At 39.0% G+C, this 25,819-nt stretch overlaps 3 protein-coding genes across 5 annotated transcripts; 1 reads left to right on the forward strand and 2 right to left on the reverse strand.

Annotated features, from left to right (window-relative positions):
• The first annotated feature begins 864 nt into the window (after window positions 1-864).
• LOC311274799 (extracellular superoxide dismutase [Cu-Zn]-like) lies at window positions 865-5,544 on the forward strand. Its single transcript, XM_084382781.1, has 2 exons — window positions 865-980; window positions 2,729-5,544. The coding sequence occupies exons 1-2, from the start codon at window positions 967-969 to the stop codon at window positions 3,360-3,362; spliced, it is 648 nt and encodes a 215-aa protein (XP_084238907.1). The 5' UTR covers window positions 865-966; the 3' UTR covers window positions 3,363-5,544.
• On the reverse strand, window positions 4,072-11,895 carry LOC311274786 (coiled-coil domain-containing protein 149-like). 3 transcript variants are annotated; one of them, XM_084382749.1, is made up of 13 exons: window positions 11,700-11,895; window positions 9,800-9,961; window positions 9,631-9,669; window positions 9,349-9,456; window positions 9,066-9,182; window positions 8,361-8,533; window positions 8,047-8,119; window positions 7,757-7,841; window positions 7,507-7,654; window positions 7,323-7,399; window positions 7,162-7,197; window positions 6,890-6,970; window positions 4,072-6,207 (listed from the first exon to the last, which is right to left on the reverse strand). In XM_084382749.1, the coding sequence occupies exons 1-13, from the start codon at window positions 11,748-11,750 to the stop codon at window positions 5,615-5,617; spliced, it is 1,743 nt and encodes a 580-aa protein (XP_084238875.1). In that variant the 5' UTR covers window positions 11,751-11,895; the 3' UTR covers window positions 4,072-5,614. The 3 variants fall into 3 exon arrangements, with proteins under 3 accessions (XP_084238875.1, XP_084238877.1, XP_084238876.1); XM_084382751.1 differs by lacking the exon at window positions 7,162-7,197 and having other exon boundaries at window positions 6,905-6,970; XM_084382750.1 differs by lacking the exon at window positions 7,162-7,197.
• Window positions 11,896-13,177: 1,282 nt separating this feature from the next.
• Window positions 13,178-20,530, reverse strand: LOC311270602 (leucine-rich repeat LGI family member 2-like). The gene is made up of 8 exons (XM_084375582.1): window positions 20,241-20,530; window positions 19,976-20,047; window positions 19,724-19,795; window positions 19,280-19,351; window positions 19,065-19,136; window positions 18,223-18,392; window positions 16,726-16,890; window positions 13,178-15,751 (listed from the first exon to the last, which is right to left on the reverse strand). The coding sequence occupies exons 1-8, from the start codon at window positions 20,414-20,416 to the stop codon at window positions 14,916-14,918; spliced, it is 1,635 nt and encodes a 544-aa protein (XP_084231708.1). The 5' UTR covers window positions 20,417-20,530; the 3' UTR covers window positions 13,178-14,915.
• Window positions 20,531-25,819: the final 5,289 nt, after the last annotated feature.

Raw genomic sequence — 25,819 nt, forward strand, 5'->3', positions numbered from 1 at the left:
CGCCTTAACAGAGTTTTTCTGTGCTCACATGAAGCCTAATTAACAATTGCAAGTCTGCATGTTTTTAGACTTATCCGAGGATTCAAGCGCGACAGGGGCTGAATAATCCTCCTGTGGTGTTCGGGTCAAATCTGACCGATTTACAACTTCATAATACCAGTAAAATTGTATTTTTCCTCTGATTGCCTCAAGGCCTTATGATATCCTACACACTAGACATTTGAACATATAAAATTGTTGATCACCACTTTCATTGAATTTTGAGTGGTCCAATCAGCTTTGTAACACCTGCGGTGTTCCCGGTCAAAAATGACCGGCACAGGAAATGAAAGGGTTAATACTAGATTATGTTCATCCAAAAGATGGAAAACATCCCCATGCACACCCACACACAACCACAACCACACACACACACACACACACACACACACACAGAGAGAGAGAGAGAGAGAGAGAGAGAGAGAGAGAGAGGACAATTCATGTTGATTTTCTGATGTTCTGTGAATTTGGTCTCTGCTTTGATTCTTATTATAATTTTCAGTGTCTATTCTTTGGATATTCACTGCAGTTATTCATGTTCATCACTAGTTGGATACATTATTTACAGCATTAAAAGGTGTTAAATACAGTTTGGTGATGATTATGTTTGAATGATGTTTTTTGTGTTAATCTAAGAGCAGTTAAACCAGACCGGTCAAATTTGACCGGGAACACCAAAGTAAGGGGGGAGAAACGAACATAATACAAGGGATAATAAGACTCAGCTGCAAAAATGAAAAGTGAACAACAGCTGACGTCTTGAATCATGAACTAAAATCAGCTGACATCAACGGTACCCGTGTGTTTGAACATCTCAGCTCCACCCTCTTTAAACAACGCCTCCTGACACGCTTATACAAGACTTTATAAAACATTTCATCTGGACTCCTCAGCTCAGGCGATCCGCAGGGAGAGTTTGTGCTGATCATGCGTCCACACGGGTGAGTCCAGTTTGCTCAGGTCTCTGTGTCTCTGTGTCTGTTTAACTTTATTTGCAGGATAAAACACTGCGACATCATGTTTGTGTAGTGATGAGAACAGCCTGTGCTCTTATTCCTTATTCCTCTTCAACGCTGTGTAGCCTCATGTGTTACGTTGTGTGCATAACTGTGCATTTATCTGACATATGGCAGAGTTTGATGTGCAACGGGAGCTGACCCTTTGTGACAACAGGAGCACAATCAAAGCTGCAAACCAACTCAGTCACTGCGCTGCGGCCCGTTTCTGAGGCAGCATTACATAACATGTGTGCAACTCTTTGTTTACAGAAGGGGAAAGTCACAAACTTCATTTCACTGATTAATTTTAATGTGATAATTCTTGTTGTACATACTGAATGGGCAGAGACTTGAGTTATAAAGTAAATTAAATGTTTTTATTTTAAACAATAATCAAAATAATCAAGATAAACAGACAGGGGTTGGAACTGCTGAGGGGGAAAAGAAAGGGTTAATGAGCAAATGAAAAAACTCTTAACATCAGTAAAGTGTATGAAGTTATTACTGGGACACCGAGCAGAGACACAGCAGGAAGCAGAGGCAGGACCATGGCACACAGGTGCCTTATAGTTTGGCCTCGATTAGGGAATATGTTGGGGGAGGAGTTGAGTCAACCTTGCTCTTTACTAGGGGAGTGTACCCCATCACAAATGTTTGACGCAAAACATACAACTAAAATATGATCATCACAAATTGATCCACTCAGCTGTAAAGAAAGCAGCTAAAATGAACTCCACCATAAATGTTCAACGTTTCTTACATGTTTATCAATTAGGCATCAATTTATTATCAGTTATAATCCCACAATGTATTAGCCGATATAGATAATAACAAAACAACCCTGAAAAGAGTTATTCTGTGTAATGATTGCTTTTTTTTCAACTTCTGTACATTTTTCTGACAATGCTACTAAATGCAGTACTTTTACCTGTGATTTGGCTGTCACGATATCAGGTTTTCACTACACGATTATGTCTAACGGAAATAAATAAAAAAATGCTGGCACTCAAATTCATCTCTAAATTTGTTTAGTGTGGGTGTTTGTCTCTCTTTTCTGGCAAATAAATGACCCTCAAAATACAAGATATTCATGGTTATCGCGACACCTCTCACCTGTAGCAAAGTATTTTTATGGTGTAGTACCAATACCAATTTACAGGTCTTGGTGAGTATACAACTAAATATGTGAAAAAAGTTGTGTAAAGCCCTTTGTGGCTCCAGAGGAAGCTTCATGTAATCTATAAACTGCCTCCAGTGATGTCACTCAGTGGCTAATTTGCATTGTGGGTAATGTAGGCTGCAGGTTTTGAAAAAGAAGAAGAATGTGTGGTATTAAAAAAGGCGATATCTGTCTCTGCTGTGTCGATTTCGATCATTTGTTTTGAAACTGTCTGTAATGAGTCCAACAGTGTTGTAGGAGTGCAATGATAGAGCAGTGGACTGCTTTTCAAAACCATGTGCCTACATTACCCACTATGCAATTCAGCCATTGAGTGACATCACTGGAGGCAATTTATCAGATTACATGCAGCTTCCTCTGGAGCCACTAAAGGCTTTATACTATGTTTTTCATGTACATGGAAGTACTCTCAAACAGCTGTCAAACACGTTGATGTGGAAAATTGGTGGAGTTACCCTTTAAGTAAAAAAAATAAATGAAGAATTGTCCTAATAAGTTTAATTTCTTTCAGGTCTATGAGTATATTGGGAGCAGTGTTGGTTCTCCTGGCTGGAGGTCAACAATGTGTCTCGGCTACCACTGACACTTTGGCTCCACCAGAGGTCTCGCAGCACAATGGCACTCTGTATGCAGCCTGCAAAATGAGACCCAGCACCTCACTAGCTGAGGGTCTGCCCAAAGTGTACGGTCAGGCGCTGTTTAAGCAGGATTATCCTCAGGGAAAACTCAAAGTTCTGCTTCGGTTCAGTGGCTTCCCCACAGAAGGTGATCCTCAGCCCAGAGCGGTGCACATCCATCAGTACGGAGACCTGAGCCAGGGCTGTGACTCCACTGGGGGCCACTACAACCCACACGGTGTACATCACCCCAACCACCCCGGAGACTTTGGTAACTTTGAGGCCCAGCAAGGGAAAATCAACGCCATGATAGAATCAGAGGCAACGATGTTTGGAGGGATGTCTGTGGTTGGACGAGCAGTGGTGATCCATGAGAAGATAGATGACTTAGGCCGTGGTGGGGATGCTGGGAGTCTGCTGCATGGGAACGCAGGAAGGAGGCTCGGCTGCTGCATCATTGGGATTTCATCCCCCAAGCTCTGGAATTCGCACCATAAACTGTATACCAGGAGGATGAGGAGTAATTAATCTTACAACAGCGGTATATACTGCAGGCCAGCGGAAAGATTTTTCCTTTGATTTCATTCATTCATTGAATACATTGTATTTTGCCAACAGAAATAAATACATTTTGCACACAATGAACACATAAACACACATGGCTCTATGTAATTTCTATCTGGTGAGCGGATACTATTTTTGCAGACAGAATTGGTCTGGGCCAATTTCAACTTTTCCACGACCTTTGCCCAGAATAGATATGTCAACATCCATGGGCATAAGTTTGTGTAGAAAAATCTATGATTCCTAGAGGAAGAATCCTACTGACTTATCGTGTCACCGATTCTTCCTATAGTGCTATAAGGGTCAAAAGTTAAAGCAACATTATGTAGAAATTGGCATTTTGTGTGATTTAGCGCCCCCCAAAGTTCACAGGTCTGTAACAATTTGTCAGACACTGAGACACTGTCCCATCAAAATGATCTTGAATCTGTTATTTTAAGTCAAAAGTTACATAATGTTGCTTTAAATTTGTCCAAGTTAGTTAGTTTAGGACCAAATACCTGCAAAACTCACATTTCCATCAGCCTCTGCTGTACTCTGTTTAATGTTTGTTAGCATGCTAACCTAACCCACATGTGCATGCATCATCAGAATGTTATCATTGTCACTGCGAATATGTTAGCATGCTGATATTAGCATTTAGCTCAAAGCACCTTCATCACATACAACAAACCAGTAGGTGAAAATTATTTATTTTGCAGAAATAAATACATTTTGTACACAATGAACACATAAACACACACGGCTCTATGTAATTTCTATCTGGTGAGCGGATACTATTATTCACCACAAAAACACAAAGACATCAGTGCTGGTAATCTAGAGGCTGTGGCCTCGTTGTGTTACAGACTAATAGCTGTAGCTGTAAATGTACTTTTAATTAAGATCTTTTGGTTCAACTGACAAATTCTTGTAAAGCATCAAATGTTTGTCTGTCTGTCAAGGAAAGAAATAAAAGCATGGCTTAAAGAAGAAAACGCAATCATTTTTAATCAATGACTTTTACAATTGTCATGCAGCATTTTATACACGTCTTATAATATTGTGTTATTATGATTAAAAATAAAAACTCATATAAAGGATGTATAGTCTTAAACTAAATGACAGCAGCTCCTGGACAAAACCTGCTAGCAAAAAAAGCAGGATGGGTAAATTTGCCAAGTATAAAAGAAGAAGCTGTTGGGAAATGTTGGCATTATAAAGCTGCTGCTTAGCTTAAACATTTACAACAATTGAATGTCTGTTTGTTGATGTAGTGATCAATACAGTAGGTTTCTTTAAAGTCAAAAGGGGGAGCGTGGAGAGAGGTAGAAAGATAAAGGACAATGTTTCTGCTGGCATCAACTGCACTTTGTCCTTAATCTTGAATTCATTTCTATATGAAACAAAGCTGGAATCAGTGTCTTTCAAGAGTCAACAGCAGAAATGTAACACTTATCACATTCTCCTTCACTGTTATGTTGTGGGAATTCTCACACTGACTGAAAAACTCAATGTGGACACAAGGAAATGATCGAAGACTGAAATGTTATGATCAAAGGAAGAAAAACCTAATTATCACAGCCATATCAGCTACAATCATAGCCCTTTTCTGCTACTTTTAAATCACCATAAACCATCACTTCTCCACCTCTGACACATCCACAATGTTTGGTGTCCGGCAGTTTGTGTTTGACCTTTTCCTGCTTCAACATGACAGTAAAATAAATGTTTTTATCCCCTCAGTTTGGTTTGGAAGAACTTGAAGAACTTGACTAACCTGCACAGATGTCTTGCTTCTTGCCATGTTTGTGTAAGAACAATCCCAGCAGAGTGCAGGATGTTGTAGCAGCATATTCATGTTAAACAATCACATTATTTTATATTGTGCTATGTTCTGGTGTCCACATACTTTGGGCCATTCAATGTCATTTATCCGTTTAACAGGTTAATCTACACGAGGCTCTTAAAAAGTGAGGGAACAAGTTTGATAACCAGTTATCAGACAGCTAACACTAAGATTTTTTAGGTGTGTTACGAGTCATTCTTCCTACTTTAACAGGGTTGATGACTGAGAAAAGTCCCACTAAATTGAGTGTCCCCATAATTGGTTTTCATATTTGTTGGATTTACAGTAAATTATTATGAAACCTGGTGGTCGTTAATGTCAGTTTCTCCAGATTTTTCTCATTATATCTAAAAATGAATAAAGTGCTATCATATTTTAAACGTGACATTCATGCCTTTATTTCCTGTCCTAAGATTTCCTGACGAACACAAACATCTGTCTCATCTGAAAGCTCTCTCTCCTGGTTTGACTGGACGTCCTCTTGCTCTTCAGCAGAACTCACAGCAGCAGCGGTGGATGCAGCGATATCAGTATCTTCCTCTGTAATGATACACGCCATCTCAACAGTTTCCACCCCGTCAGTGCATTCGTCTGACTCATCCTCTCCTCCTCCTGAGTTCTCTAAAGTTTCCTGTAAGTGGCTGAAGTCTGACAGTTGTTGTGTGCTCACATCGGGCTCTGTGGGAGGACAATCGCTCAGACACTCCTCTTCTTTTGACTGGTGACTCGTTAAAGCCGTTAAATCGATTGTGATCTGTGATCGATCGCTGTCATTACACTCTTGGCTGTCTGGTGTCTCTGGCTCTTCCTCAGCTGACTGGTACGAGGAGTTCTGCTGGCACGTCCCCTCACTCGGCGGTGATGGCTCCTCCTCGTTCAGTTCCTCTCCACCACCTGACACAGCTGCCGGTCCAGTCTCTTGGTTTGGGACCTCTGTGGAGCTCTGCTGATCGACCGCTAATTTTTCTGTTCCTTCGTCACCTGTAAGAATGGAAGATTTAACGGTAACATTTTTCAGGTTCATACTTTTATTCAGGGTGAAGGAAAATAAAATGTTTACATGCTTTAATGCTCAAAAATGCATTATTTTTCTGCTGCAGCACCTCTATTCATCCTCTGTCTGAATGTTTCGTTTAAGCTCCCCCCCTCCCAGAGAGCCCAGACTGCTCTGATTGGTCAGCTCTCACAAGCCTGAGCAGGCACCACTGACTGTGTTTCTGCATCATCTGGTGTTTTTGCAACCACGGCCATACTGAGAACATAGCTGAGAGTGGTGACTGTGTAGTTGTGACATCACAACCTTACGAAAGTGAGGTTGCGAAGTCATGTGACTTTTTGACCCTTACACCATTATCCCCTCCTCCTCTCACATCCTGATATGTTTTCTATAGTACATTGATTACTGATTACATTTCTCACTAACATGATGTTAATAAGGTAAAGTATTTATGCTTGTATCATGTATTAATTTGAAGAAGACCTCTCAAGTGGAGCGTGTCATGAAGCTTCAGTTTTAACTCGCATGTTTCATGTAAGTCACAATTTATTCGCTGTTTCTGTTTCGTTGTATTTTTATCCACTAACTTTTCCACCTCGCCCAAGCGAGTAATCTTTTATGCACAAATTGAAAATGCGTATAAAAAACAGGTGAACTTGAACCCACCTTTTGGATATTCACCTTCTTGTCCAGGAGACTCTGCTGACTGTTCCTGCTGAGGATTCAGGATGATGCTGTCTTTTCCCCCTAATATGACAAAACATTATCCAAAGTCAGTCTTCAGAAAAGCAGCAGAAATGTTGTCGTGTCACAAAGTCAATACTAAAAACTGCTGGATTGGATAGAAATGATTGAATGAAACTTGGGCTGATATGAGAAGTGATGGAAGAAGATGAAGTTTAAAGGTTAAAAAGAGGATGATCATGTGAGGAACATACTTCCATATATTCCCAGAGACACATTATAAGTCAGGCCTCCAGGTAGCAAGAAGCAAAAGGACAGAAGAAGAAAGCATACAGACATCAAATTATTGTAAACAGTATGTAGAAAACAGGCTTCAATGAAAAACAATAGTTTCAGTCTATTCCTTTATTTTTACCTGGCAGGCTCCATAATCCGGACATTTCTAATGTTTTTAATTTCTTCTCCAGCTCTGCTACTCGAGTTCCAAGAATCCTTCAAAGAAAAAATAAACAATGAATTTCCGTCTTCTCATTGATGCGTCCAAATTAGAGCCGAGAAAGGGAGTACACAGACAGAGTATGAGGTATGAGAGGGAGTACTTGTTGATTTGGCGCTGGTGCTGAATCACCATGTTCTTCTCGTGGATGGTTTCCAGCAGAGCCGTGGCGAGAGACTTGAGGTCCGAGATGGACTGAGGAGTCACCGGCAGACTGCAGCCGTTTTCTTCAGACAGTAACAACTCCTTCACTGCACACACATCATCAGTCACAGTTGAAGTACAGACACCGTGCTCGTTTTCTCCACCGCTATTGTACACAATAAACAATAAGAGGTTTTAACCCCTCTGACCTTGTTTAGCGGAGAGCACCCCAGTCAGTGCGCTACTGTTGGCTTTCCCACCGATTTTAGAGTTTTTTCTGCACTCCAGGGCGCTCTGTCAGCGAAAATACATTAATGAGTGTTAGAGGTTTCTGTTTCTAGAAAAAAAAAATCTATAAATGCAATAGTCTTTACAATAACTCCATATCCACAAACATTTAGAAAACTAAAAGTGGCAATGTTTTCATGGAGTTGAGAAGGGAATAAGTTAAAGAAACAAATGAGAAATAAAAGTGACAAAAAAATAAAAATGAAGCTACCTTGTACTTCATGAGATTTGTCTTGAGTAGGTTGATTTCTTCTTGCAGTTGACTGAACCGTTGATGCAAATACCTGAAAGATTGTTAAACGTCATCAGTTCCAAGCCTTCGCAGTTATGACTCCATAAAGTTAAAATATCCTTACATAGTGATCTCGTTTATGTTATAGCTATATACAGTACTTGAATATTGACATAAATATATACATTATTAAGTGTTTCAACAGTATACCAGACTCATGCAGAACTTAGAAATTGTTCCTTTAACTGTGGACATTGCTGCAGACACTGTCCAACTATTTTGAAGTGACGGACCTGTTCTCCATGCAGAGAGCGTCGATGTCTAATATCCGTATCTCATCGTTGCCCACGATGTGGTTCATCTCGACGTTGAGGCGATGAGCCTTCTGCTGAAACACGTCACGCTCTGCCCGAACGTCCTGCAGCTCGTCCGTGAGCGACTTCATGCTGTGCTCCAGAACCTCGTTCTACAGTGACACAAAACACACCGCGTTAGTGCGCGAGCCGTGATTTCATCTACCAATGATGCAGTTTTTGTCTTGATTATTATCGAACAGTATTTCATCTGCTTATATTTCTATATTTTTGTGACAATTTGAAGAAAATTATCACCTGAATTGCTTGTGGTTTCATTCTTTTCTCTTACACAATATTTGACACGCTTTTCACTTATAATCATTAATAAGTCATACATCACATTAAGTTGTGCCCCTGTGCTTCTGAGAGAGCCTTTCTGTACTTATCGTAGGAATAGTGAATCTTTAAGGGCCGGCACAGTATTTTACTTAAACAGGTTTTGAGTTTAATGTAAAAACAGATGCCTGAAATGTGAAACCTCACATGTAGAAAACACTAACCTTTCAGAATATCAGTTGTTATAATGATCTAGTTACTTACTCTAAATATATATAATCAATATGGTGTTTCATTATAGATTTAAATGTGCAACATCTATAAAAGCAGAGGTGAAGTTATATATTAACAGAGAACTGTTGTGACCTGCTCTCGAGCTCTCTCCAACTGTTTGACCAGATCCTCTCGTTCATGTGCGGGAAAGTGTCGAGCGCCGACCTCCTCGTCTCCCAGCCTCTGTTTGGTGATGGTCATCCGTAGAAGCTGTTGGGACAAAGAGACCCAGTTTTACAACCTGTGACTGGAATATTGAGACAAGTTGGAGATATATTAAAGAATAAGAAGACACAGAAAGGGAAACATACAACACATTATAAACATACAACCTATTTTAACTGTATTCAGTATGATGCACAGTATGACACGGTACCTTGTTATCACCCTGGGCTTCTGCCAGTCGTTGTTTCAGCTCCTTCACCTCCTCAGAAAGTTGGCTGCTCTTCTCTCTGGAGTCTCTCAGCAGCTGAGCTAAATTCACCTGAACGACACATAAACATGAGGTCACATGAGCGAGACCACACAGGCTTAATGCAGCCATTAAATGACTGACATTTAAAGCTGCAAACAACAAGGGCTTTGTGTAAACACGCTCCCCCTGTCTTTTAATCTAAAATGGTCGAAAAAAAACATGTGCAGGTTAAAATCAACCTACCTGATTCCTTTTCTCAGGAGGCAGAGAGGGATCTCCATCCTATTAGTCATAAAAAACAAGGGAAACTGTCATTAAATGTGGACAACAGACAATGACAATTTTTATTCTCCATTCTGTTTCCTATTATAATAGTAACAATGCATCTTTAGGACGCACAGGGATGGCTTACAATGAGTTCTCTGTACTTCTTCTTGAGTCCTTGGTGTCGCTCTCGCAGCTGGTTGGCCATCAGTTTGTACTGATCTCTCTCCTGCTGGCAGGTGTCCAGCTCTTTAGACAGAATCAGGAGAGCTTCTTTCTTACTCTCCAACTTCCGCTTACATATCACGAACTGTGTGTGAGAAGGAGAAAGTAAAAGAAGTTAAAGGAATATTGAATGATACGGGCAAGGAAATCTACCACAGCCAAAAAACTTCATGTTAATTTGTTTGTTGTTTATTAAACCTCTGGCGTCTAAGGTTATTTTTTTGTACTATATCTACATTTGCAGAACAATCTGAGCTCTTTAATGAGGCATTCATTAGTCCTAGAGCACTTTGATTAGAGATGACTTGGCTGTAAAACTGAAAAGCTGAAGTCTAATTTTTTTTAAATTCCTCCACTCATTGTGAAAACACCTTTACTCATGTGGACCGAAGGTGTTGATGCTGGTGATGGGTTTACTGTAGTCTTCACAGATGATTCACAAAAGCAGACAAATAAAATAGATAAATGTCTAAAAATTGTTTTGGTGGTAGAAGTGCTGTCTGTCGCTTTACTTTCACCAAATGTTAGAGATAAATTGTGACTGAATAATCACTTAATGCTACATATCATGTGTCAAATACAGAGAAAAAACATATTTACATAGTTTACAAGAAGATAGTTATATTAGATAAGTTATAATAAAATAACCACATAGACCTGCTTCTGACTTACATCGATATTTGTCATGGTCTTGATTAAACTGTTAAACTCAAGTGGAGCCCAACTTGGTAACACATAAGTTAAAATGTGGCAAAATGGCACATTTGGAGATTCTGCCTGAGTGCTCTGTACCAAAGCCTCTTTAATTTTGCTCTGATTCAGTTTACTAGCATAAAGGTCAGCAGAGGTGATGTTCAGATGTTTTGCTACGGTTTGGAGCTGCAGCTGCGTCACTCCTCAGAGATATTCAATCTAAATTCTAAAATCATTCTGTGATTGTGTATGCTCTGTGCCAACTTCATTTACTCAGACCCAGTGACATGTATACTTACACTTACACATCTGAACACATATTTCAAGCGTTCCCTTTATTATGAAACACCTTTACTCATTCAGATAGACCTTGTAGTTGCAGAGATACACTCTGTTAATTATGGGCAAGTCACTTTCCCAGTAGTGCCGAGATCCCAAACAGAAGCTAGTTCTTAACAGGTTAAAGTGGCAACAGCTGATTATTTTCCTTGTTGATTAATCTTTAAACCATGTATTTGATTAATTGTAAAGCCTAACAAATGTTGGAAACATTTGGGAAAATACCGCATGTTCTCAGAGTATATACAATAAAGGAAAACAGCTGATCCTCACATTTGAGAACCTGAAACAAGTGGAGGTTTGGCCATTTTGCTCATAAACTAATTAAATGATTAATCAATTATCAGGGCTGGTGTCAACTAAAGTCTCCACTAATTGCTTCTATCACATTAGATGGGCTCCATGCTGTCAACTTATCGTGAGCTGCCATCTAAATGTATTGATCGTGACAGATTATCAGTAATAACCAGCGAGCAGACAGCACACCTGCAGTGTGGCACATACTGTTTCACAGGTCTCTGCTGCAGGTACAACAGGGAGAAAAACAAACCTACTTCCTTATCTACATTCCCCACAGGCTGCTGACACCAAAGCAGGTTGATCAGTTAATCCTGTTTACTCTGTTTCATCTGAACATACAACATAAACTCGCCTGCAAGCTGCAGACTGGAGGGCAGACAGGACATTTAAAAAACAAACCCATTTCCAGCTGCTGGTGCACAACCTGAGCGGACAGTACAGTGATAATATCCTGACGCTCGTCTCCTCTCTAAAGGTCTCCACAGTCTCACCTCGTTGAGCAGCCCCTGCCAGTCGCTCTCGCTCCTCCTGGACGGATCCATCTCCGCACAAACAATTAAAAAAATAATAATAATGTGTTAATAAAAATGACGCAGAGTGAGTTTCACACGAGCATCACCGTGTTGTTTTTTGCTGGTCAGATTTCCAGACATTTCGCATCATCAAAACGGATTAGCCGATCGAGGAACACCGTCTGCATCACTTCCGCCCGTCGTGACGTCAGAGTCACGTCACGACGCGTTTGGGAACCCTCGTTAAACTGGGAACTCGTTTATGGATGCATTTATGGAAATGTTATCTGGGGCCGAGGTTAACTTGAAGAAAAGACATATCACCTTCCTTTATGACGAAAACGATCTAGGAAGAACTCTTGCATATATTTTAAATATTTTAATCTGTATTTATGCGTTTTTTATCCATAAATGCAAGTCTAAGAGGCTAAGAGGCCTCCATATATTCCCCAGTTCAAACATGATATGAAATTAAGCCATAAGGACAATGAGCATTTACGATACCTTGAAATCTTCTTTTTGATGTCTATATTCTGGGATGCACGATATATATCGGACAGATAAATGGAAAATTTACATTATCGATTATTGGCAAAAAAAGAAATTATCGTCGATAAATGTAGCCATTAATACAAAGCCAAATGGCTTTTGTTGTCTTAACAAGTGCAGCATCTACACACAGTAAGTGGTGGTATGCACCTTTACAGTTGTTTTGGGAGCAGCCAATAATCACAGAGAAGAAGAACAAACACTCTTTTTAATCATTTTATATACTATTGGGTGGTTTAATCAACAGTAATGCATCATATATTATAGAATAATCATATGTTTGTAGTGTCACTGTGCTGTGAGTGTTTCATGTCTCATAGTGTGCACAAGAATGAATAACAAGCTGTAACATTTGGCTTTTTCCATTTCATTCATATTTGACAATGACTACAATAATGCTGTTTGTGCATTAGACGTTTTCCCAGAATGTGGTGAAACTTGAAAGTATACACATCCTGCTCGCTCTGTAAATAATTGCTACCGTCGATGGGACATAATGGACGGTATGCGGGCTATGGGCAGATTTACCGAGGCTTTACCTCAAGAGGCTTTTACTGTGACATCAATCACTTTATACTTCAACTCTGAATGACAACAACAGACTCTGTCTTAAAAGTATCCATGTGATATTGAACAGGAACATCCTCTCTTGACAGACTGAATCGCAAAATACTTTGGAAAAGTGTAAGCAGCAATTATAAACCTTCCTCTCCTGTCCTCTTAAATAAACCATATAATTACGTCTGTTGTTGCAGCTGAAAGAAGCTGCTGTCTCAGACGTCAGCTGCTGACATGACTATCAATTTCAGACCTGCTGTCTGAAGCACTTTGCCTTTGCTTTATGGTCACGTTTCACAGTCTGTGCATCTGCCAAGACTGGAGGACAGAGTCAGGGACAAGACAACACATGTGGTTAAATGTTCTTTAATGCAATTGAACAAACCCATTCTTTTATAAGCCTTAAGGTTGTTGGTGAAGCGTTTTGTAAAAGATCAGCTCGTAATCATTAGTTTATGTTAGTAGAGTGGAAAAGATTTACAACATTGTAAGGCAGGACACGAGGATAGATACAAGTGCAATGATGTATTTTGTTTTTGCTAACAAAAACATATCGCCTATGCTAGATCTTGTTAGCATTTTGTCATGTTCAGCTGATAAAACAGCCTAATTTGCACATCATGCCATTGTTATGTGTGTGAAAAGTTCATTTCAAGCCTGTGAAAGACTCTGATTGAACCGACCGTGATTAAATCTGTACAATACATGAAAAATATCAAAAGAACAGTAAAGAAAAGAGCACACATTTGTGTCCTAGGACCAAGTAAATGTCATTTCAAAGTCAGATAGCAGCACACAATTAACCTCATGATTGTAATCAGAGCAACATTCAGTATTATACACTTTGCATAGGAATCGGGAGTAAATTGCATTTTGTTTTGCCACTAATCAGGCACTCTGTTCATACAGTAGCTAGATATAAATATTGTACAGTTAGGCTTAAAGCTCATGATAGTAAGTTAGCTGATACATTCTGCTGTAAAAGAAGTTTGAAGAAAACCTGTTTCATGCACATTTAAATCACCAGTCATGACAGTTACTGTGATGAAATGTCGTCACAAGTCCCAGTTCTCTTAAAGGAGACCGATTATGCTTTTTCCTTTCTTTCAGTGTGTTGTATAAGTTTTTTTTCACGTAAAAGTTCTTGAAAGTTAAAAAGAGCTCCTCTCTCCCACGAGAAAACACCGCTCCTGAAGCTGAAAACAGGACAGAACCGACTGGAGACAGTGTTAGCAGTGCTGGCTCAGACTTGTGTGAGCCGACCAATCAGAGCACTGGGACTGGGTATTCAGGTTTGGGCCATAAAGACACAGGAGTTTAGACAGTTGGGGAATACAGTGCTGCAGCACTGGACAGTCTGAGAAAACTGATGTGTTTTTTTAGCATTAAGGCATGTAAATCTATTCTAGAGCTAACCTGAAAATGAGCATAATATGTCTCCTTTAAAGAAATCACTCCAATGAGTATTTTAGGGAAAGTTATTGTCATTTTCTTTTTAATTTTTTAGTTGTAGTGGTGAAGCTAAACAGTTTTCAGGCTGAGCATCTGAAACCTCAACCTCCCAACATCTTTTCAACACCCACATGTTTTGCACTACATCTGTCAACTTCTGTAATTTTCCGAAGCTGACAATCCAACAATCACCTTCTCCACAAGCAATTTGGCAAGGTGTGGGGAGATGTGAAAGTCAGAGGAGTTTGAGCTCTCTTTTCGTTTTCACATAACAACTTCAGTCACATCCCTCGGCTCGGCCGTTGTTTGCTTGACAGAATTAGCCAACACTTTTTAAGATAATATCTAGCATTAAAATTAAAGTCTCGTCATGCTGTACATTTCAAAGTTTGGCATTGTTTTATATTTCTGTCAACCTTCAGTTCTGAGCAAAACTTCTTGGGTTCTATCATAAACCATACCTCCATAATTTCTAGAAAAGCACATTAGTTGCAGAAAGAAGTTAATCTCAAACCAAGAAAGATATATCTACTTGCACAAGGAAGATACACAGCATTGAGACTCCTTTGCAGCATACACGCAATAGTGATGGAAATGACCAACTGATAATTTGATTAGTCATTATTTTGCGACACATTATAAGCTTAAATCTACAATAACATGCTCAAAAACCATCGATTTGCCCTTGAAGCTGGAGGAGAAGATGAAATTCCTCCGGTCGGTGGTCACTGCTGTGAATGTACGGGGCGACTGCACATAAATGTCCTTGAACTTGTGAAACTCTTTGGTCTCCACATCCCAGAGATAGATCTGTGTGAAGGAGTAATCGCTGCCCAGAGCAAGGTAGTGCCTGTCTGTGAAGGTGAAAGGTTGGAGGATCATCGCTCCTCGAGAGGGCAGAGCCTGCACCTCAGTGAACACCTTATTGGCCCACTTGAGGACTTTGGAGTCACCGATGTAGCACGTCATGGCCAGATACAGCTCGTTCTCCACCCGGAAGGCTTTGACCGCCACCACATCGTCGACATGCGGGATTTCACCGTGAAGTATGAACTTCAGGGTGCTCTTGTTCCAAAGGAAGATGACAGGTGGCTGAGAGCGACTGGCTATGATGAGGTAGGACTTCCCGTCCACCTCCACAAACTCAGCATCTGTATCCCGAAACCACTCGTGGAGGAACTGGTACGAGTAGAAACCAGTTTCATTGCGGTCTGGTTGGTCAGTCCACTTGTACAGAGTAGACAAACCCGCCTTGGAGCTGTCCACAATCACAAAGTACCATTCACCGTCCATTTGGAAGACCTCAATGTCATTTGGCTTCGAGATGTTGAAGACCTCGATAGTTTGAAACTTTGTGAACTTGTTTTGCTGATCGTCAAACTTGTAAATATGGGAGCCGCCAAAGAGCTGCGTGACAATTATCAGGACGTGGTTGTCGATCAGAACCGACTTGCATCCAACAACAGACTTCCCTGTGAGGATAAAAAAGTTGTCACAACACAGAAAATCAAATTTGAGTGGATCATTAAAGGAACCTCACAGCAAGACATTCGCCTTAGCAGAAGTATGTTAAAACATAAAAAAACGATAATAATGAACACAAAATGTCTGCATACAGCTCGTTCAGAGTAACCCTAGCCTCCTGAAGCCCCGAAATCCCAAATTGTTTTAAGAAGACGTTATTTCCAACTCAATCCACAGTTGAGCCTGTGCACCCACTTCAGGTGGCTATAGTTAAAATTTCATCTTAAAAAAGTGTAAATTATGTCTTTTCAAATCAATTTGGGATTTCGGAGCTTCCAAAGACTTCGATCACACCAGACAAGCTGTGTGGAGCCATTTCACGTGTTTTGTCTGTAGTTTTTTACATTTTAAAACAAGTCTCCATCTAATTCAGTTGTTTAGGAAAATGCTGCATGATGTTTTGCTATGAAGCTCCAGAAATGTTTCGTGACTACGAAACTTCACCATATGTTAAGTGAATTGTTCCTTTAGCTGACTCAGAAACAATAACATGGAGTTGTTCTCGTAAATAGTCTTTATAAGGGTGACATTATTCTTAATGTTTGTTATTGTCAACAAATCCTGTGAAAAGACCAAAACCAACAATTAGTTAGTCCGTCTCTTAACACCTTAACTTCCCCTGCCAGCTTGTCTCTACCTCGAGCCCACTGGTTCCTACTGAAGTTAGAAATGTTTAAACACACATTATAAGTGTATGTCTTCATTTAAAAAATAAATAAATAAAGGACTAAATTAAAACTGCCATAAACAGCTGGGCACTGTAGTTTTTAGCAGTTACTTTGTAGGGGACTATTTTCAGCTGCGGATTAATACACATTTGATGCTCTTGGTCATTGTTAGATTATCTGACTATAAGAAAAAATATAACATATCACCAGACTTGTCTTTTAAAAAGAAAGACGTTGGATGTATCTTGTCAAACCTGTGATATTGTCAAATTTCCTGAAATTCATTTCGATGTGATCCCACTCCATCACCACACAGCTGTTAGAGTTGGGGGCAGCCATCGCCACGTAGATGTCCTCTTTAAAGGAGAAGATGTCCGCTGACATGGACTGAATGGGAATGGACTGATGACGCACAAAGTCTGTGAAATGCAGACAAAAACAGAAACTGCTAGACCTGCTGACAAAGTGAAAGAGGCGACACTTAGATCCTCACTGCTTAAATTACATTTTTCATGCAGTGAAAAGCTTCTGGATGACTCTGTGCGGAGTTATGGATATCATATTTTGTGTTTAATAAATGGTTTTTCATACAGCATACTTTTTAATGTTATTCTTGTGAGCTAAGTCAGTATTATGCAATGATTTTCCTTGTCTGTTCACAGTGCATTGATAATTGTTCTGTCCATGATTATGAAATAAATGTGATAATTGTGAAAATAACACTTGTTTCGTGTTATATATTTTTCTTATTTTCTGAGGAAACAAGCACTCCTTTTTACAGAAATAAACTATTTTTGATCATTATAGACTTTTACAACAAAGTAATATTACACGTATTATATTATATGACACATACATGGATACATGTATCCATACAGCATATGGATACATGTATCCATGTATGTATACATTCTGTTTTCTATCTACTAATAATCTCAAACAGACAAACATGATAGCTGCAAAACAATATTATGCTGAAGATTTACAACTGAGATTGATTTTTCTTCCGTTTTCATATTTTAGTATCTATATTTTTAGCCGCGTTAGCAGCATTTTTGTTCAGCGTCACCATGAGGATGAGATTTGTTATTTTGGTTGCCAAGAAATTTACTACACACATTCGTGTCCCCCGCTTGATAAACTGTATTAACTTTGGTCATCCTCTGACATCTCCTCATGTGCCCTCATCAGGTCCAAATGTCAATGTCCGATAACTTATGACATACCTTAAAAAACTAAAGGCATTCCCATCAGCCTCAGTTGTACTTCCTGTTTAGTGCTAATTTGCAGATGTTAGCATGATTCCTGCAAAACTAAGATGGTGAACGCAGTTTATATGATACCTACTCAATATTTACCGTCAATGTTAGCATGCTGACGTCAGCACTTAGCTCAAAGCACTGCTGTGCCTCACAGAGGCGCTGGTCTGGCGCTGTGGACTCTTATTGTTTCTTAGTCTTGTTCTTTGTGTGTGTGTGTGTGTGTGTGTGTGTGTGTGTGTGTGTGTGTGTGTGTGTGTGTGTGTGTGTAGCTTAAATATGCATGGGTGTTTAAGGAGGTAAACATATTATTTGTTTCTTTTTGAGTGCAGAGCAGCACATGTAAGTGTCTTGTTGAATTATTTAACGGTTTTACTGATTTCTTTCTTTCTTCCTTCCTTTCTCTCTTCTTTTTCTTTTTTAACATGACATGTTCAGTGTTCGGCCTGTGACTCATAATAATTGATTTTCATAGTGTGCTTCTCATTTCACCTGTAGAGATGCAGCCGCCGGGCGGGATAGGAAGGTCATTGAGCCGCTTGCCCTTCATGTCACTGGGCCCTGCGCAGAAGACATCTGATACTGTGGCGTTTGTGTTTTTCAGCCATGTCATCAGCCACTTGTTCTCACAGTTGCACTGGAAAGAGTTGCCGCGCAGATCCCTGATATAAGACAGAGGAGATCATCACTATCTGCAATATCAGCTTGGACGCATCAACTGCAAAATAAAATATGTAACATGGTTTCTTTAGAGCTTGAGACAGGGCAGTGAGTCATTAAAGGTGTTAAAACAAAGTCAAATTCAATCTTACACCTGCTCCATGATAGTCTGAACACATTATGATGAACTAAATTGTGATCCTGCAGGATAAAAAACAAAATTTGAGTTTTGCAGGAAAAAATATTGGTTCAGCCTGATTATAAAGCATTGCAGTGGTCACATACATGAATCATTTTACAAAAAAGATTGTTCTCACAGTTTATCCCTGACTATTGTTTACCGATGACAATTTGTGCATTGTTTCTTAATGAAGTGTATTTTAAGTGACAATCAAAACAACAATTCTATCAACAAATAAAATTCATCAGTACGTTGTGGTGTATAAAGTGGAGGAGAGAGACACAATCTTAATATTTATGACATCCACAATATCATTCTTGTGGGGTTTAATGCTGCCAAACACAAAACACAGCCTGAGTCAGCTTCACTTAGGAGTGCAGTATGGAAAAAGACACACACACACACACACACACACACACACACACACACACACACACACACACCCTCTCTCTCACACAAACACACACTGCTGACACCACAACTGCTTACTCACAGTTCCAGCAACGAATCCAAGTCAAAAAACAGATCTCTTGGCAGAAACCTCATCTTGTTGTTGGCAAGCGATCTAAACCAGAGACACACAGAGAGACCATAGAGATGCACATTATTGTCATCTTTAAGCCTTTTTTCGACTTGTAACACGAGTCTGTCTCTGTGATAACAAGGTGTCGGTGCTGCAGACGGTGAAGAAGATGACAGCAGACTCACAGATGAGTCAAATCTCGCAGACCTCGGAAGGCGTTCTTGGTGATCGTCTCAATCTTGTTTCCTTCGATGAATCTGTTCAGTGAGTCAACAAATGGAGTCATCAGTGTGGAGAAGTGAAATATGAACATGTCATATACTTTATCACCTCAGGAGGATATACATCTGTAGATTTTGTTAGTTGAGCACATCAGAATATTATGCTTATTACTATTATTTCAGGCCCATTGATGGGGCTGGTGGGGTAAGACTGGGAAATGATTGTATTAACAGCATGATGCAATACATCTTGTAATGTACATTATGTGGTGTAATCAAGTCAGCTGTCATGCACTGAATTGTGATATATTTATGCTAAATAATTATAAAGGAAACCACAAAACATTACATAATGTTGTTGCATTATGTTACATAAAGAAAGCGGTAAATGAATCAGACGACACTCACAAATATTCCAGATGTGGGAGGCCAGAAAAAGCATCATCTTTGATTGTGGTCATAGAATTTGCATTTAGAAGTCTGTAAAAGAAAAACAAACCCAACAACTGATTAAACCGAAGATTCAAACTTCTATTTTTGGCACTTTTGCCTTTTTCTGACTGAAAATCTGTGTTTTTTAGTTTTCATCTGTACAACTAAGCCCTGAAATGTCAACTGCTGATCAACCGACTGATTAATGAGAGTTTCACGCGCACTTACAGCAGCTGAAGAGAGGGCATGAGTGCAAACATTCCCTCTGTGACTTCAGAGATAGATCCATTTACCATGCTCCTGTTGGAAGAAACACATAAATCAGAGTCTTAACTAGGAGTGGGACATGTTGTACACACTCTGTACCAGACACATCAGGTGCTAACTCTGCAGGGAGGCACAGAGCAGCAAGGGAAGCGTCTCCTTGAACGCAGCATTGATTGCCCTGTGCTTTATTGATAAAATAATCCAACAAACACGACTGGTTACTCACAGGGAGTTGATCTCGCTCGGTATAGTCCGCGGGATGTGTGAGGTGCCGACGCAGATGATGGTCTCCTTGGTACAGGAGCATCCTGAAGGACATTTGAAATTCCTTTTAGATTCAGCCGCTCCAGAAATAAACAGAAGCGCAATCCCGGCCAGAAGCCACTGCTTTGTGTATGCCATGTTGCCTCTTGGACATTAATAATAGTAAATGAGACCGAGGTCGGCGCTGGCAGCAGCTTTAACCCGCCTGGGCGACATCAAAATGCAGCAGTACAGAGGAAAGCCCTGACACAGGCTGATACGGCTGCAGCTGCGTCCCGGAAGGCTGCTTCAGTTTCGGACAGGGGAGGAAAAAAACAAAAACATCGACTCGTCAGTAATCACAATAGAATGGGGAAGGCTGTTAAAATGAATGTGCGGACGTGTATTTAATATTTATTTGTGTTTAAAACAAAAAACAACATTTAAAAAAAAAGTGATTTTCAGGCTGAGGAGATCAACACAAACAGCAAAACCACACTGAAACGCTATAAATGAGGTTATTTCAGCACCATGGAGAGTTAACGATGTCCAAACTCACGTGCAGGCACGGTCACGTGACGCATTCTGCATACCTCAGCACTTACCTTAATGTCCCGCAGAGAGGAGAGTGCATTAACGAGGGAAACAGCAACTCCATACATGGAGACAGACTGTGAGTATTGTGCACCAGGGGATACATCTTGCTGTCACCAGGGGGATTTGTTTGTTTGTTTGTTTGTTTGTTTGTTTGTTTTAACAAGGGTTAATGGATTTGATTTAGAAACACATGTTGAGTCAGCCATTACAATGAATCCAGGTGTTATTGCAATTAATAGTTGACTGAAAGTAGTTGAATAAATAACATAAAAATAATTAGATAAAACTGGTGAAATACATCAATAAATGGTCGAAACCTGCAGCTTATGTGTTTGTAGTTGGCCTACAAATCAAAACTTGAGCAAACTGAACTAAACACTGACATATTAATTGTATGAAAATGTTGTAACATCCAGGATTTAGGTCCACTTTTATATGATTTATAGTCAAATACATGAATGTTGATGAAGGGGTGTTGAGTTTCCTGGACTGGGCTGTGGGGTTAGATCTTATTAAAACAATGAAAAAAAGCATGTGATCCACTGCTGTAGGCCATAGATTATGATACATATATCAAAAACAATCTTCTTCACAATATTTAATCCAGGCTGCTTGATTGGGACTGACATAACTGATGCTTTCATCTTTGAGAAACAACAGAGAGGTGATCTGTCTGTGTTGAGAGCTCTGCAGCCCTGTGTAGTGCTGTAGCATGATGTCACCACCAGGGGGCAGCTGCTGATAGCCACAGGAGGAAAAACTCAAAGTCTGAGTTTGACAAACAAAGTGAAAATTAATCTGCTGTCTTTTGTAGTTTTCAAGTTTTTCTCGTCAAGTTTTTGACATCATGTGTAGAGTTGGTATGTGATTTTGGCTTCAGGTAAATTTTTTCTGATGAAGTAAAGTTGCATTTGTAGAAAAATGGGTAACACTTTTTAACAACCATCTTTAATAATTGGTAAATTAAAAAAATATAGTTAATTATAGTTAATAATGATATTAGTTAAGCCAGTGTAAAAGTTAATAAACATCAGTTGCAACAATTTCTTAATAAATGGTTTATGACGCATGTTATTGTTTGTTGACTCTGAAATAGCTATTAACTAAATATTTTTGTATTTATTGTTTAATTATTTTTTTCCCCTATCTCTTTCTTTACACAACTACACACACATACAATAAAAAACATATAACCTCTTCTGTAATTAAACACAATATAAGTTTTAAATATATATGCTGGAATATAAGATATAGGCTAATTTCTACAGAACTGTCACTGAAGCTAAAATAGCTAAAAACATGCAGGAGGAACACATGTTTTTCTTTCCTATGTTCCCTTTTTGCACAGTTATTTTCACATTACACAATATTAAAACTTAATGCACGATGAAGTGGGGGTTGTGAACCAAGCAATATATGCTTAATGTAGTAAATTGATGTCATTATATAAAAAGATGATAAACAAACAAGCAATAAATACTAAATCTTTCTTACTGAATGATGTAATAACATCTTAACCTTTGTCTGTTCAGTAGTTTAATTGGTCACAGAAGTCATTTTTCCCCACATTTTCAATCCACAATCATAACCTTCAAGCTATAAATGTAACTTTTCCTCTACGTTATCTTATAGCCCACACAGCACCACTGTTCATAGAGAGAGGAATTCACTAAACAATAGGGTTGTTAGTTGTCGCAGCAGGCCCTAACAAGGTGCTGACCTTTGCCGGAGGACCAGAAGTTTATGAGCACGAGTGAAACCAAATACCCATTGCCAGAAGGGAGCAACCGTACATGTCTGCCATTGCTGGCATAATTCATGACAGCTCTCATCTCTCATTGCTGTTTTTAGGCTAGAGTATCCCTGAAACACTCGGGACACGTGCAAGCTGAAACCAGATGACGCCACAGCAAACATGTCTTTGCTGTTACTTTCTAGACAACCATCGAGATGTGATCAAGGAACAGGAAACATCATGTCAATAAGTTTTAATTGTTTTTACATTTTGTCTCTGTTAAAATACAAACAAATCATATAAGCCCCATTCATTTGTCTCTCCCAAACCAAACATGATGAGATGCCTGCTTCTCATGACCTCTGACATAGTGAATGTTATATTATTACATTTTGTTCATGTTTTGGATGTTTGTGCAACTTTATGAACTCAGTAAAATGATCTTGTTTTCTTTAGCTTTAGCTTCCCTAGCTCACAAATCAAACAGCAACATCTGACAATGATGGACAGGCAGTTTACAACTGCTAATCAGAAAAATGATCACATTTAAAAAGAGCTGGAAGAACCAAAGACCATCTTCATGTGTTCTTATTCACGGTCATGTGATTGATTTTGTGACAAATGCAACAGGGCGCCGAGTTAGAGCTGCTAGGATCAGCCGATCAGTCGATTACTCCTCTAGTCGATTGAAAGAAAATGAATTATGTCAATCATATTCTGGTTCCAGCTTCTTAAATGTGAGGGTTTGCTGCTTTTCTTTGTCTGTTACGGTGGTAAATGAAGAGTCTTTGGGATTTGGACTGTTGGTTGGACAACAGAAGCAATTTGAAGACTTCACTTTGGGCTCTGGGAAACTGTGCTGAGCATTTTTAATATATACATATTTTTTTGACATTTTATAGACAAAAAAAATTAACACAAACTTAATTAGATCTAGAAACTTGTAATACAAAAAAAATGTCTTTATATTAGTAATCAACAGTGTAGATCCATGGACATATCTATTAGTTTAAGTTTACACCCTATTCACCTCTCGTGTCGGCTCATAAAGCCCCGAAGTGCAGGATTTTAATTTTATTTTACTGTGGTGCCATCTGATGGTCGTATAAAGAATGATGCTGTACTTGTAACTCCTATCAAGTTAATTGGTACACTTTCTAATGAGGTTATTGTGTGGAACGATATCTAAACTAATAGTCTATAAATGATTTACTCATAATTTATAGATCAGTTATAATCTATTAATTAAATGAACATTCTAATAAAAAACACTTGGTGGTGTTTATACTTTCTATTTAAACATAATGTAATACAAATGTTTGTAATTAATTAGTATTCACAGAGTTTACACTTTCAAATGCAGTTATAAATGATAATAAATGGCTCATTTTAGGAATTTAATAAAGACACACCAGCTCTTTTCAGGGGTCAAAAGGTCCACTGAAGAGGTTTTCCTGATGAACCGAGGAGCAAACCACAAACATATTAGGTGCTATGCTGAAGGAGGATAAACTCCAGTTTTTTACAACCTGGCAACACAGAAGTTGTTCCTTATTAACAACCTATAAATAATTAGTAAACTATTTATAAACTCTGAATAAACCATCCATTACAACATAAGCCCTGTAAAAGGTGTCAACCAGTAGATTAATTATCTGACCTTTATGAATTCAAAGATAACCTTTAGCACTCTTCAAAGCTTTACTCTTCAGGCTACATTTTCATATGAATGTGTTGCTCTTTAAATATATGACAACTATAAATTGGTAAACCGACTGAACCCTTCAGCACCAGTCGGTCAGTAAAAGTGACCTAAATACTCGCAGAGATCACTTTTCCTCCTCAAGTGAATTGTCATTATCGGTGGTTTAGAGTAACGCTTTAATCCCTTACATCCACTAAACTAGCTCACATATGACACTTTCAAATCCAAAGATGACCTTTTACCCTTTGAACTATGAAACCCTTGAGGTTTCGGAGGGGGTAACCTGGAGGAGTGCGGTGTCTGGCTGCTGGTGACTGCTTCACAGCAGGTGTTCAAGCTCTAAAACTTCTCCAGTTCCCACTCAGAAGCCGCAGAACGCTCAGCGGTCAGAATCAGAAACTCACCGGTGCTGCTAGACGGCGCGATCCCACAGGAAACACAAAGATATCAGACTGGGATTATAAGAGCATGTCACTAAAAATACATCTTTACTTTTACTCAGGTAACATTTTGAAAGCAGGACTTCTACAATAGTAAAGGAGTATTTTTAAAGTTTGGTAAAAGTGAGGAAGTAAGAAAAGAATCATCTTCCTCCACAGGAAATGATCAGTCAGTGAGGTTTCAAGGGTTTTATAAAACAACTCCTTTAATCATTTTTAATCATTAAAACAGCAATGCTTCTATTGTTGCCGCTGCAACATTAACATTACGATCATCGTCGTCATTATGCCAATCAAAAATAATTTTAGAAACATTTGCTGCATTAGAATGCAGTCATTAAAGGGTGAATCTTATTGCATTGATGCCTAATGGGCTGTTTCATTAATAAATCATGATATAATAAAAACATTTAATTGATTGGATAATGAATTTTTAATGGACTATCACATCACAGTTATCTGAAAGAATTTTGCTTTAAGAAACTTTAAATATGTAAGTACATGTTGAGTATGGAGAGGGCACTTAAAACTGAAGAAATATTTCAAAAAATAATTAAAAAATGTTCTTTATCTTTTCTATTTTTTAACATGGAATTACAAAATGAAGGGTTTTTGATATTGACTTTGTGTTATTCCCTTTAATAATGCACCTGCCTACAATCTATATATTTTGTATTCCATCTCAGGACTTGTTTGTTTCCCACTTTCACATTTACAGTTTCTATTTCTTGATCAACTGGGCAGCTGTTGTTTGTTGGTGAGAGTCTAACCAGTGAGAGCTCCTGTTGCTCCGCCATGGATTGGACTAATTTCATTTTTTTTTTTAAATAAATAAATAAAGCATCTCCCAGCGGTTAACTCCAGGCTCCATAAGTACACGCTTGTCAGAGTTTACCAAATGCTTTGAAGCGGCCGATGTCCAGCCCCTGTCAGCCCTGTGACTGGACAAACAACTGTCCTACCGACACTTGTCAACTCTGAAAATGTGTCACTGTAAAATCAACACTTGTTAACACTGGAAGATTTGCTGTGTTACTGCTCAACCTATCCTTCAGGCTCCAGCAGTTATTTTTAGAGCAGGTACA

Source organism: Pagrus pagrus, assembly GCF_965226575.1.
Source record: "Pagrus pagrus genome assembly, chromosome: 2".
NCBI classification, from domain to species: domain Eukaryota; kingdom Metazoa; phylum Chordata; class Actinopteri; order Spariformes; family Sparidae; genus Pagrus; species Pagrus pagrus.

What these genes read in the sequence shown, in the direction of transcription:
- LOC311270602 (XM_084375582.1), bottom strand. Translation starts at nt 20,416, where the DNA reads ATGGCATACACAAAGCAGTGGCTTCTGGCCGGGATTGCGCTTCTGTTT. An exon ending in ATGCCCTCTCTTCAGCTGCT is followed by an intron (nt 19,796 to 19,975) that starts GTAAGTGCGCGT and finishes TTTCTTTTACAG; the next exon opens with ACTTCTAAATGCAAATTCTA. An exon ending in GAAATTTGACAATATCACAG is followed by an intron (nt 15,752 to 16,725) that starts GTTTGACAAGAT and finishes TTATCCTCACAG; the next exon opens with GGAAGTCTGTTGTTGGATGC.
- LOC311274786 (XM_084382749.1), bottom strand. Translation starts at nt 11,750, where the DNA reads ATGGATCCGTCCAGGAGGAGCGAGAGCGACTGGCAGGGGCTGCTCAAC. An exon ending in GGCAGGGGCTGCTCAACGAG is followed by an intron (nt 9,962 to 11,699) that starts GTGAGACTGTGG and finishes TCTCACACACAG; the next exon opens with TTCGTGATATGTAAGCGGAA. An exon ending in AGAAGGTGAATATCCAAAAG is followed by an intron (nt 6,208 to 6,889) that starts GTGGGTTCAAGT and finishes CCATTCTTACAG; the next exon opens with GTGACGAAGGAACAGAAAAA.